Source organism: Marmota flaviventris, chromosome 6, assembly GCF_047511675.1.
Source record: "Marmota flaviventris isolate mMarFla1 chromosome 6, mMarFla1.hap1, whole genome shotgun sequence".
NCBI classification, from domain to species: domain Eukaryota; kingdom Metazoa; phylum Chordata; class Mammalia; order Rodentia; family Sciuridae; genus Marmota; species Marmota flaviventris.
Genome location: NC_092503.1, coordinates 29,151,547 through 29,166,312, shown reverse-complemented (window position 1 = coordinate 29,166,312; position 14,766 = coordinate 29,151,547). Strand labels below are relative to the sequence as shown.

Below are 14,766 nucleotides of genomic sequence, written 5' to 3'. Positions count from 1 at the left end.
AAATGGGAAAACATATTTGCAGATTATCTATCAGATAAAACATTTGTATTCAATATATATAAAAACTATAAAAACCTATTGAAAGTGAACAACAAAAAAGACAAGAAACTCAATTTAAAATCAGGGCAAAGGATTTGAAGAAATATCTTTCCAAAGAAAATACCTTGTTTGTGGGATTCTAATATGGTACATACACTTTGGAAAATAGTTTGACAGTTCCTCAAACTGTCAAAAATAAGAGTTACCATATGACTCAATAAGTCCACACCTATATTAAACCCCAGAGAAATAAAAATGTCCACATCTCCCAAAATATGTTCACAGTAGTATTATTTTTAATAGCTAAAAGGTAGAAACAACTCAAATGTTCATAAACTGATGAAGAGATTAGTAAAATGTAACATATCCAGACCGTGGAATCTTCTTTGGCAATAAAAAACAATACTGAGACATTTAGAAAATGAAGAATGCTTAAAATACCATTTTGAGTAAAAGAAAGTTACAAAAGACCACATATTATACAATCCCATTCATATATAATGTCCTGCATGGGCAAAACTATGGAAAGTATATTAGTGGTTACCATGAGTTTGTGATGTGTGTGTGAACATGTAGGAATTGGGAATGACTACTAACAGATACGGGAGTTCATTCTGGAGTAATGAAATAGTTCTAAAATCAAAGCTGGATGGTTGCATAACTTGAATAGGGTAAAAAAGCAATGAATTACATACTTTTAAAAAAGATTAATATTGTGGTATGTGAATTACATCTCAATAAAACATATTTACAAAGAAAAACTGAAGATATTAATAAGGTTAATCTTTCCAGATATAATATGTGATCATTTTTTTTTCAATGAGCATTCATTCTACTTTTTCATTTATGAGCATTCACTTTCCCGTTACATTTATGTAGAGAACATTCTCCATACAGATTGGCTAAATGTGTGCAGGATGCTTTTACTCTTTGGGCATTCAGACAGCATCACAAAAGAAGGGCATGCAATATATTTGTTAAAAATAAAAGAGAAATAACTTTGAATTGCTAGTCAGAGAATAAACTTTTTTTGAGGGGGCACTAGCCTTTTATACTGTGTATACATAAAATTTAGTAATCTTGGAGCTACAATCATTGTACCAATCAATGCTATCAGAACAAGTTTCCTGAACATCTGCAGCCCCAGTCAGAATATAGCATGTTCTCTTTTTTCCTCCATTTTCCTTCTCTTGTCTATATTTGATATCTTGTTGACTTTGTGATAATTAGGTAAAAAGTGATAGGTCCCGACTGATATTGGACAGCTCAGTGATGGGGTAGGCCCAGTATTTTCTGATATGTTTCCTCTGTAAGATGCCCCATGAGGAAAAAGATAACAGCCTACCACATTCTGTGTGTCTGCCACATGGTAGTGGGTACTTATTGAATTAAAAAAAATTTCCTGCATCGACACTATATGAAGCAGTCTTTGATCACACCAACACCATTCTAATTCTTTCCCTTCTCATCTTTTATTTTGTGACATATAATTATATTTGATAAACGAATGTTTAACTGAACTTTGGAAGTGGCAGAAAAGGGAAGAATGAAAAAACAAGGCCATTCCAACTCCTTAATTTATTTTCTCAACAACTGAGTTAAAGGTTATAAATAAATAAATTAGTCTTGTTTGTAAAAGGAGGATTGCTGCTGTGTATATCTCATACACTTTAGTTCACACTCTCTAATTAATCAAGGGTCTCTTTGTGTACTATAGTTCTTAGATTAAATTTGGATTCTCAGGTAAACCACAAACTCAGTAAGCCTCAGCCTCCTCCTTTCTAAATTAAGAATAACAATAATATCTAATCTGTCCTTCAGGATTATTATATGATTAAATGGGGGAAGAGTACAAAACACTTTGATAAATAATTAAAGCATTATCAGCACAACATATAATTAACTGCAACTTGTGTGCATTTCAATACTTATAAAATTTATTTAGCATATACCCATCAGATAATACTGGTTGATGTCTCCTATGTATTAATTATCATGTAAAATTTATCTGGACTAAGAATATAGCCCAGTGGTAGAGTGCTTACCTTGTGTGTGTGAGGCCCTGGGTTCAATTCCCAGCACCCCATCCCTCAAAACAAAACAAGACAAAACAAAACAAAACAAAGCATAAAATTTTTCTCAGAGAATGAAAAAACCTGCTAGTTCTTTACCGAAAATATACCCCATCACAATATTCTTTTATTTTATTCTTTTTTTTATTTACTGTTCCTAAATCTTCAAAATTGTGAAATTACTTGCTAAATTTTTTAGCAAGTAATTTTTACTGAATTCTAAGATCCCAGTGTAATAATCCCTTGAAAAATTCTAATTCCAATTAAGGAAAGTATATACCAGATTAACTTATGTAGAAGTTCTAAACTCTACAAGAATGCATTGCAACTCTCTGGTGTAGCACAATGAAAACTATAGTTTAAAGTTACCTTCCTGGTATTAAGAACTACTTACTTTTGCAGCACAGGATCGTATCACCTCCTAAAAGACATACAGTACAATAAAGAAGTATTCATAATTTCATTGAAATAAAGTAAAAACTCTTTTCAATTCATTCAGATATTGACCTTGTAATAACCAAAAACAGCATTTGGAAGAGTTTATCACCCTGCAGTTATTACTCTGCATTGTTTCCAATAAGTTGGAAGGAGTATAAATTAAAGGCAGTAATCAACAGACTTGTGAGAGCCCATATGTGTCTGCCTCAATGAAGACCTGTCTTCTCAATAAACCTGGAGTAAACACTAAAATTCTGCAGTAGAATCCTAATGTCTAAAAGATACCCTGAATTAACTGTAGTATAATTACATCTATAAAATATCCATAAATATAATTTCTAAATTAATAATTTATACCAGGGGACATCTCAAAAACACCACTGAATGGTAAAGAATATGACTAGTGTTTAAAAAGCTAAAAAAGGAAACTACTTGCAATTCATAGGACAAGGCCAAGAAAAGATCATTTTTGAAAGGGAAACTAATAAGTCAATACATAATGGAAAATTACAAACTTTTCTGCTAAGGAAACACCAAAAATACATAAGTCAAATTAAGGTTAACCATATATATCATCAGTCTAGTAAAGAATTAAAGAAAAAGAGTAATAATCAACATAGGGTTTAGAAAAAAAAAGAGTATTGAAAATAAAAAATATCAACTTTTTGTCAGAAACTTCTAAGGTACTGTATCTAAAGGAGAGTAGTAATTTAATTACTGAAAGAGTAATTAAAAAGTGGGGATAATACTAGTACCCACTACTATCCTACAGAATGGTTTGAGGATTAAATAAACATGTAAAGACTTAGAACAGTGCCAGAAATATATTATGTCAATTATTACTTATAATGAAACAGATATTATCAATGGCCAATATAAGGTGAAATCTCCTGTGAGGTAGAGAAAATTAATCAACTTTTCTCAAAACTGTCATAAAACATTTTTAAATTCATCCAATTCTTTCTCCTCTGATGCTACTTAATAAGTACCTCTGAGATCTACTGACTTAGGTTAGAATGGGAGGCTGATCTTAAGTTTCCCAACAGATGGAAAGGTCTACCTTTCATTAAAAGATATTTTTTCAGGTTTATTAATCAACTTTTTGTAGGATTGATTACTTTTAATAGGTAACCCAAACTCTGAGCAACTGTGGATACATTGGTAAGAGCAAATTTTTGGATCTGAAAACTTTCGAGATATATCATCCTGTGAAGTCTTACTGAGGTTGCAGAATGCCTTTTAGGTACTGCTATGGCAGCAACATACAATGAAGTCTAACTATGAGACAAACAATTTATATTTTTACTACATGGTAATGTTACCAAAACAGGGAGTTTTGATATGTCCTTTATTTGCTAATGAGCAAACACCTCTTAAATACCTTCTGAGCTGAATTTATTATACAGTTCTCTCTCTCTCTCTCTCTCTCTCTCTCTCTCACACACACACACACACACACACAAAATCACATCCTAAACCTGAACTATAATCTATTAGAAAATACTCCAATTTTACTAACAAAGAAACAATTATCTCTAATAACAGACTTCTATAAATTGATGAACAACCTATACAAAAAAAGGAATTTTGAGTCTATTGAAAAATAATTTCAAGAAACAAACAAAAAAGACATTGTGACAAAAGGTGGGGATCCCGTCAACCACAAAACTTGCAAAATATAAAAAGAATAAAGAAATAATAGAATTCCCATCTTATAGATGAGGAAAAATTAGGCTTACTTATCTGGAATAACAAAGCAGGTATAGGTTGGTGCCACAGACCTATGTCTGTACCTAAGCTGTAAAGCCTTAACTATTTTCACTTATCTTTTTTTTCTGCATTCTTAAGGATGTTTCTGAAATTAGTCCTCCAGGCTATACTACTGATCTGATATTTTTATGTGTCAATTTTCCCCTTTACCATTTGCAATGTAGAATTAATTGAACCTTGCCTTTCAAAATTCTTTAAATTCTTTTTACCTTAGCCAGATAACTTTTACATCAAAATCCCAGACTGTATTTCCATTTCTTCATTAATAGAAACCCCGATTTCTTCTATTTTATTGAGAACAAAACCTAAAACATTCTGTTTATTAGAACAAATTATTTTAAGATATGCTTTGCCTTTTCTTTTCTTTCTTAATGCACATAATCTTATTAATGGCCCATCTCTGGCCCTAAATGAGATCAATAAATTTTACCATTTTGAACTCAGGCTGTCCAGTGGGTTGCATACATCCCCTAAACCTATCTCTGGTGGATTTCAGTACTCTTATTCTGTGGCTCTGCTGAAATTAAATGGAATATGCTGTTCCTGTCTCGTTTTGAGGGGTTGTGAAGAGAATTTACTCCCGAGACGTACAACAATTTTTTTTTTCATTAACTGCTACTGTTCTATTAGTTTGGGTGATACTGCTTCTTCTTTATCTAATGCCTCTGTGATCTCATTCACTAGTTTCCATACAAAATTCCTCCACAGTATAACACTAGTAGAGGCTCAATAGTTACACATGGAAAAACAATTAGCTACTACTGCTTTATATAATGTTAGAAATGTTTTAAAAAATAGCAAGGGAGATTATGCACATAATATTCCAATTTTATGTTAAAAAACTTTATATCTATCCTTTGAACAGAAATTGTTTTTCTGTCTGTAAAAATAAGGGTAACCATCACCATCATGCCTATCTTACAAGGCTACTACAACAATAAAAGAGGCAATGTGAGTACTACAGTGAAAAGATTCTAACTAATAGTTGTTTGAATACCTGTCACTACCTACCAGACTTGAGATAAATAAAGGTCAAGGATTTAACATTTTTATGTTCTCTGGAGTGACTCAATATAGTAGATAATCAATAAATATTTGAAATAACTAAACTTTCTTTGTTCCAAGTGTTAGAGCTCAACTTGGAAGTCCAAGATATATTTGGTCAACACTTTCTACAAAAATAGTGCACAGGTGTAGAGAGCAAAAGTGGTTTTTTGCAGAGGCTATTAGCAGGTACTTAGTACACAAATGTATGGTGTCAGATAGGAGAACGCCAATTAGAAAATAGGAAACCATGGAGGAAGGTCAAGAGCTGGGAAAAATGTAAAGAATGGGAAAGTTTTGGAAAGAAAATTAAGGTACAGACTGATCTCCCTGAAATGAATACTGAAAAAAAAAAAATGGTTAAAGACAAAATAAGATATAGCACTTGTGTAAAGGGAAGTTTAGGAATTTAGTTTTTCCTTAGATCACCTAGTCTATTTTAGTTTTTAATGAAGATCAGTTATGTAGACTAGGGGATACAGAGGACTGCCTTGAGGGAGCTTACAGTTTAGATGAGAGCATAAAACACCTATTTATTATGTTCTTTCTAAGTTTTGGGAACTGTGATTTTAGACCAGTTGGTCTCAGCGGGTGGTCCTCTGACCAGCAGCATTGCCTGGGACTTGTCAGAAATTGTTGAGAGCCACAGCAGAAGGGGCCCCAGCAAACTTTCAGACTGCCAGCTGATGATTGGCTCAAAATCTAGCTGATTGGCTCCTCTGCGGTGATGCTCATTGGGCTGTTTCCCTGCCCTTTCAGACTACTGAGCTGCTCATTGGGGGACTTTTTTTGGCTCCGCCCACACGACCCAGCCAATCGGCCTCAAGAGCAGGAGGAGTGGGGGAGGTTGAGAGGCTTGTGGGAAGCCGGTGGTGGCAGTTGGGCTCTGAGGGTTTTTCCTGAGGAGCTGTTTTGTTTGGTGTGTGTGGTTCTAAAAATAAAGTTAGTTTCTTTTGACAAGTGGCTCCTGAATTGTGCCCAGCCAGACTGCGACAAATCATAGGACATCTCAGATCTGTTGAATCACAAACTCTAGGTGTGGAGCCTGGCAAGCTGTGCTTTGATAGGACTATCAAGCGTTTCCAATACACACTAAAGTTTGAGAACCACTGAAGGAAACATGAGATTTAGAGCAAGATTTTATGGGAATCTGAACACCTGGACAGAGACTGTTTGAATACTATCATCTTTCTAAGAAGTGGTCCTGTGGTATGACCCTGAGAATTCACAGGCTGAGGGTCAGAGGCTATTAACTTCCTCCTGTCCCTCAGAGATCTTACTTGGCAGGATTGAGAAGGCTACTGTTTCTCTTCCTTTTCTAGGAAAGGAGTCACAACCATGTGTGTCAAGTCCTACTTATGCTCTTCTTTAAAGCCTTCTTACAACTAGGTCTTGGGCTCGTATTTACAGAAATAACAAGTCAAGACAGTATGACATATTATCCTAAATTTAGTTAGTCTACTATAATTAATGATTTCAGAAAGGAACTACGAAAGTATATGAAAACCTAGTTTTAAGAAATTAACTTACTTCATTAATATTCATTTGCAAGGCAATATGAAATACAATAGAAGTGGTTTTAAGTTTTAATAATAATTAAACATACTGTGACAGTTTCAAGTCTCTGCTTCACTATCTGCATCTTTGTTGAAGAATTTTCAGTGTGGACAAATTCATCAATTTGAAAAGAGCCTTGATGAGGCAGTTTAGGACAGGTACATAAAGCATCTTGGCTTTGGTGTATTCCAGGTAATGGAAATGTTCCATTGTAGCGTTTGAACATTTCAGCCTCCTGCTGCGCTACTGAAAAAAATGAATCCATCATTAGTTTGATTCATCATTGCAAAAGCATAACCAAATGATTAAGCCACGAAACTGTAGCATTCAACAAATGATCAGATACTGCATAACATTTTAAAAACTAGGTTAAAAAGACAACATAACTGACAAAATATATAAAATTACTAGATACACTAAAACCACAAGAAAGGAAATATTGGGGGCTGGGGATATAGCTCAGTTGGTAGAGTGCTTGCCTCACATGCACAAGGCCCTGGGTTCAATCCCTGGCACAGCAAAAAAAAAAAAAGAAATATAATTATTTCACAATTTCATGTCAAACAGTATTGTAATTGAGCCTTAAAAAGGCCATGCAAACTGATATGGGAGCATAACTTGTTGAACACAGGTATATATAAAACAGAATATTAAAAAAACAGGGATCAAAGATATTTAAAGAGATGTTATAATAATAAAAATAAATATTCACAAATCCATCTCACTATAATTGTTCTCATGTTTCTATATATCTCTTCCAATCTTTATACTTACATACTTTTATAAAAAATGCCACAAGGTGAATATATTTTAATGCTTTCTCAATTAAATGAAAATTTTCTCATATATCTACAATGATACAATTAACATGTTTTATAATATCTAATGAAGTAACATAATTTTTAAATGCATTTTCCAATTACTGAATATTTACAATGTTTTCTGTTTTTCCTTATTATAGACATTGCATGAATAAGTTCTTTCAAAGTGGACTTCACTTCTTAACATATTTTCTATTTTGTATTTAATTCCCCAGAGTGGGAAAGATGACTCAATGACTCAAAGGTGATTTTTTAAAAACTCATTTTATTTTATTTATTTATTTTTTAAATTTTTTAATATTTATTTTTTAGTTTTCGGCGGACACAACATCTTTGTTTTGTATGTGGTGCTGAGGATCGAACCCGGGCCGCACGCATGCCAGGCGAGCGCGCTACCGCTTGAGCCACATCCCCAGCCCCTAGGTGATGTTTTTTGATGATGATGACCACAATGACAACCACAGCCATGAGAACACTGCACTGTACTTTTATGTTTTTTAGGAAGCTTTCACATATTTTATCTCATGTGATCATTTAAAATAGATGAATCTGAAACAATTTTTAATGCCTATCTGTATACACAGAGAAAAATGTATACAATCATCATTTAAAAAGTACTTCCTCACCAAAAAAACAAATAACCCAATCAATAAATGGGCCAAGGACCTGAACAGACACTTCTCAGAAGAGGATATACAATCAATCAACAAATATATGAAAAAATGCTCATCATCTCTAGCACTTAGAGAAATGCAAATCAAAACTACTCTAAGATTTCATCTCACTCCAGTCAGAATGGCAGCTATTATGAAGACAAACAACAATAAGTGGGGGAAAAGGTACATTCATACACTGCTGGTGGGATTGCAAATTGATGCAGCCAATCTGGAAAGCAATATAGATTCCTTGGAAAACTGGGAACGGAATCACCATTTGACCCAGCTATTCCTTTCCTCGGTCTATACCCAAAGGATTTAAAAGTAGCATAGTACAAGGACACAGCCACATCAATGTTTACTACAGCACAATTCACAATAGCTAAACTGTGGGACTAACCTAGATGCCCTTCAGTAGATGAATGGATAAAAAAAAAAGTGGCATATATAAACAATGGAATATTACTCAGCAATAACAGAGAATAAGATCATGGCATTTTCAGGTAAATGGATGGAGTTGGAGAAGATAATGCTAAGTGAAGTAAGCCAATCCCAAAAAAACCAAAGGCCGAATGTTCTCTCTGGTAAGTGGATGCTGATCCCTAATTGGGGGGGTAGGAGGATGGAAAAAATGAAGAACTTTTTTATTTGGGGAAAGGGGAGAGAGAGGTGGGGAAAGTGCATGGGGGCAAGAAAGATGGTGTAATGATGGACATGATTACCCTATGTACATGTATGACTGCACATATGGTATGAAGCTACATTGTATGCAACCAGAGAAATGAAAAGTTGTGTGCAAATGAAGGCAGAACTAAGAAGAAAGTTCATTTCATGAAGTTCAATCCTTAAAAGAAGAAAATGTCAACAAATAAATGACTTAACATTACATCTCAAAGCCCTAGAAAAGAAAAACAAATCAACACCAAAAGCAGTAGAAGATAGGAAACAATCAAAATCAGAGCTGAAATCAATGAAATTGAAACAAAAGAATCTATTGGAAAAATTGACAAAACAAAAAGTTGGTTCTTTGAAAAAAATAAATAAAATTGACAAATGCTTAGCCATGCTAATGAAAACAAGGAGAGAGAAAAGTCAAATTACAAACATACATGATGAAAAAGGAAATATCACAATAGACACTACAGAAATACAGATGATAATTAGAAATTATTTTGAAAACTTGTACTCCAATAAAATAGAAAATATCAAAGGTATTGACAAACTCTAGAGTCATATTATTTGCCCAAATCGAATCAGGATGATATACCCAATTTAAACAAATCAAATTTTAAACAAGAAAATGGAAGATGCCATCAAAAGCCTATTAACCCCCCCCCCCAAAAAAAAAAAAAAAAAAAAGCCTGGGACCAGATAGAGTTCTACAAGACCTTTAAAGAAGAACTAATACCAACACTCTTTAATTTATTTCAGGATATAGAAAAAGAGGAAGCATTTCCAAACTCATTCTATGAGGATAATATCACCCTGATTCCAAAACCTGGCAAAGACATATCAAAGAAAGAAAACTTCAGACCAATATCTCTAATGAACACAGATGCAAAAATTCTCGCAAATCAAATACAAAAACATATCAAAAAGACAGTACACCACGATAAAGTGGAGTTCATCCCAGGGATGCAAGGTTGATTCAATGTATGGAAATGAATAAATGTAATTCATTACATCAATAGACTTAAAGATAAGAACCATATGATCATCTCAACAGATGCAGAAAAAGCATTCAACAAAATACAGTACCCCTTCATGTTCAAAACATTAGAAAAATTAGGGATAACAGGAACATATCTCAACATCATAAAAGCTATCTGTGCTACGCCCAAGGCCAACATCATTCTAAATGGAGAAAAATTGAAAGCATTCCCTCTAAAAACTGGAACAAGACAGGGATGCCCTCTTTCACCACTTTTATTTAACATAGTTCTTGAAATACTGGCCAGAGTAATTAGATGGACAAAAGAAATTAAAGGGATACAGATAGAAAAAGAAGAACTCAAATTAGCACTATTTGCCGACAATATGATTCTATACCTAGAAGACCCAAAAAATTCCACCAGAAAACTTCTAGAACTAGTAAATGAATTCAGGAAAGTAGCAGGTTACAAAATCAACACCCATAAATCAAAGGCATTTCTGAATATCAGTGACAAATTCTCTGAAAGGGAAATGGGGAAACTACCCCATTTACAATAGCCTCAAAAAATGAAATAAAATAAAATACTTGGGAATCAACCTAACAAAAGAGGTGAGATAACTCTCTATAAAATGAAAACTACAGAATGCTAAAGAAATAAATTAAAGAAGACCTTAGAAGATGGAAAGATCTCCCTTGTTCTTGGATATGCAGAATTAATATTTTCAAATTGACCATACTACCAAAAGCATTACACAGATTAATGCAATTCTAATCAAAATCTCAATGACATTCCTCACAGAAATAGAAAAAGCAGTCATGAAATTCATCTGAAAAAATAAGAGACCCAGAGTAGCTAAAGCAATCCTTAGCAGGAAGAGTCAAGCAGGTGGCATCACTATTCCAGACCTTAAACTATACTACAGAGCAATAGTAACTCTTTTGGTGGTATTGGCACCAAAAGAGACTGGTAGACAAATTGTACATAAAAGAGGACACAGAGACTAACCCACATAATTACAGTTATCTTATATTAGACAAAGGCATCAAAAATGTACATTGGAGAAAAGATAGCCTCATCAACAAACAGTGCTGGGAAAACTGGAAATCCATATGCCACAAAATGAAATGAAGCCTCTCTCTTACGATGCACAACTCAAAGTGGATAAAGGATCTAGGAACTAAACCAGAGACCCTGTGCCTAATAGAAGAAAAAGTAGGCCCAAACATCCATCATATGGGATTAAGCTCCTACTTCCTTAACAAGACTACTATAGTGCAAAAATTAAAATCAAGAATTAATAAATGGAATGGATTCAAACCAAAAAGCTTCTTCTCAGCAAAAGAAACAATTGGTGAGGTGAATAAAGAGTCTACATCTTGGGAGCAAATCTTTACCCCTCACACATCAGATAGAGCACTAATCTCTAGGGTATATAAAGAACTCACAAAGCTAAACTAAAAAAAAAAAAAAATAACCCAATCAATAAATGGGCAAAGGACTTAACAGATGCTTCTCAGAAGAGGATATACAGTCAATTAATAAATATATGAAAAAATGTTCAACATCTCTAGCAATTAGAGAAATGCAAATCACTCTAAGATTTCATCTCATTCCAGTCAGAATGGCAGCTATCAAGAATACAAACAACAATAAGTGTTGCGAGGATGTAGGGAAAAAGGTCCATTCATACATTGCTGGTGGGACTGCAAATTGGTGCAGTCAATACGGAAAGCAGTATGGAGATTCATTGGAAAACTGGGAACGGAACCACCTTTCTACCCAGCTATCCCTCTCCTCAGTCTAAACACACAGGACTTAAAAACAGCATCCTCCAGGGACACAGCCACATTAATGTTTATTGCAGCACAATTCACAACAGCTAAACTGTGGAACCAACCTAAATGTCCTTCAGCAGATGAATGGATAAAGAAAAATGTGGCATATATACACAATGGAATATTATTCAGCAATAAAAGAGAATAAAATCATGGCGATTGCAGGAAAATGGATGGAGGTGGAGAAGATAATGCTAAGTGAAGTCAGTTAATCCCCAAAAAACAAATGCCAAATGTTTTCTCTGATATAAAAAGACTGATTCATAGTGGGGTTGGGAGGGGGAGAATGGAAAGATTAGACAAACTCTAGATAGGGCAAAGGGGAGGGAGGAGAGGGAGAGAAGGGAAGGGGAAAGGGGGTAAAAGAAAGATGGTGGAATGAGATGGACATCACTACTCTAAGTACGTGTATGAAGCAGACATGAATAATGTGAATATACTTTGTGTACAAGCAGAGATATGAAAAATTATGCTTTACATATGTAATATGAATTGTAATGCATTCTGCTATCATATATAACAAATTAGAATAAAAAATTTTAAAAACAGAAAAAAGAATGAGGAAAAAAATGTGCAAAAGATTCACAAAGTCTCAGTATATCAGACCCTAGAAATGGAAGCTGCTTACAAGTTCTTGGGCTCTTCCTTCCCTTACTCTCCACAAATACACACTCAATCCACCTGTATACTTTTTTAAATTTGTTATACATGACAGCAGAATGCATTTTAATTCATATTACACATATAGAGCACAATTTTTCATATCTCTGATTGTACACCTATCTGTATATTTTCTCATTGTAAAAAAAGGTTATAATAGATGGCTCCAAGTATTCCTTTAAGATCTATGCTTTTAATATTTCAGTGGTTTCTAAAACACTTTTAGGTCATAGCTGGGCTATGACATTGCAATGAAATAACTGCATTTTTCTACTTCAGTTTTCTTCTTTTTGCTAATATAAATTTGCATGTTTAAAACTTAGATTTGTCCTAATATGATAGGTTTAAAATTCATGATTTTAACAATCTCATCCTCTTTCTTTCATCATTTTTTGAGAGTCATCATTTACAAGCACTGGAGTGGGCCCTGGGAATACAAAGATTCTAGTCTTTCTTGGAGTTTTCAGCCTTATGGAAGTGAACAGTTTAGTGTAAAGTGCTAAGTGGGATAGCAGAGGAAGGGAAAGGTGCTGAGAGTACATGGGTGGCAATTCTTTGCTTAAAGAATGTTATATATATCAAAACACTTCTAAGTTCACCTCCAAAAAAATTCTTAAAATAACTGACAATTCTTTGATTTATATAATCTCAGTGCTTTTATGCATTTTCTGGCCTTAAATAATTATAAAAAATAACATGGGAGCTGGGATTGTGGCTCAGTGGTAGAGCACTTGCCTTACATATGTAAGGCACTGGGTCTGGTTCTCAGCACCTCATGTAAATTAAAAAACATAAATAAAGGTCCATCAACAACTAAAAAAATAATGAAAAAACACATGGTTTTTTCAGGAGGATTTTATCTCTAAATAGGAGAATGGAGGAAATAAAATATTTGAATCTACTGCCCTTTGCATTTAAAGCAAATATAAGGTTTGCTATTAAAATCTATGTGTACTTATGTTATTGACTTTAAAGTTCAAATAGAAATCATCATATATTATTTCTAGTACACTATGTTAACAGTAAGATTTCCTTTGGGTCAGTGTTTAATTCCTTTGCTCAAGATTTGTTATTAATATTTTACCTTGTTATTACAAAAGTCATCTTATACGTCTAAATGCTTTATAAATTATCACATTTGAAGTAATATGATTATGGTAAATAGGTATTTTGCAGCTTCCCAGCCTTTACCAGTAAGGCAGAATTCTACTTCTCCTTCTTTAACATTTGCTCTATGCAGAGAAGCTTCAACAGCTTATGCTTTTTATTGTTTTTTACCTGGTCATACTTTTCCCAATTCAGATAATCTTTTGATACTATGTAGATAGATTCAGTTTCTATTGAATAACACTTCAATTCTGGGAGCCTGGGTATGTTTCATGGCCTGTTAGTAATTCAATATTCCCCTGATGTAATTAATTTAATGTTTATTTATTTATGTTTGTGTCAAAGGGGATTGAATCCAGAGCCTTGCATATACTCCGCAAGTACTCTTTCACGACCTTATCCGCAGCCCTTCCTTGACATAATTTGATATATCAAGTAAAATGTATGTGTTACTAATATAACTTGTTTAAAAAGCTATACAAGAATATGTAGTAGATCTGAGTCTCATAATAAAAAATGGGAGACTGTACCATCATTTGACAAATTCATTAGTAGCACATTAAATTATGATAACCTATCTATAATATGATAACCTATCTATATCCCCTGCAGCACAGACTATTCTTTTGTTGGTTTCCTATTCCATTATCAATAATCACACATTAAGCTATTAAACTCAAAGTGTGTGACATGTATATTGCTATGAAAAATAGCCTGGATTTCCCTACTAGAGCCTGGTCCATGAACTCTAATAATACCAACACTTCATGCCTTGCTTGACAATTTCCCTTCGATAAAATATTGAGATAAAATAGAATAGGTATTATGTTTTTTATTTTACAGGTTAAAAAACAACACAGAAATGTTAAATTACTTTCCAGGGCCAAAGAGAAAGTGACAGGATTTTGTCTAGAACCCTGGTGGTTCTGACTTCTACTTTAGTCTTGCCTATGACAATGTTGTTTACTTTGTATTGCACAATTCTTCCTTTTTGGTGCACTTTAAGAAGCACCAATGTAAGCATAAAAAGAGGCCTGGATGAGGAATTTGGTGCTCTGGTTTATGCTTAAAGTCACTGAGTAGTTTTTCATATATTCTGAATCCTTGAATGG

The 14,766-nt window shown here is 33.7% G+C and overlaps 1 protein-coding gene across 7 annotated transcripts in view; it reads right to left on the bottom strand.

Annotated features, from left to right (window-relative positions):
• Ahi1 (Abelson helper integration site 1) overlaps positions 1–14,766 on the bottom strand; it is a 172,306-nt gene that overhangs the window by 95,008 nt on the left and 62,532 nt on the right. For 5 of the 7 annotated variants that reach the window (XR_011707701.1, XM_071613003.1, XM_027938474.2 and 2 more), the window contains 2 exons: positions 6,970–7,166; positions 2,506–2,532 (listed from right to left, as the gene is read on the bottom strand). Coding sequence is in view for 6 of the 7 variants with exons in the window: in XM_071613003.1 (XP_071469104.1) it covers positions 2,506–2,532; positions 6,970–7,166 (224 nt within the window). In the remaining variant the exon portion in view is untranslated. The remainder of the gene's footprint in view (positions 1–2,505; positions 2,533–6,969; positions 7,167–14,766) is intronic. The other 2 variants (XM_071613005.1, XM_071613006.1) reach the window with 2 other exon arrangements.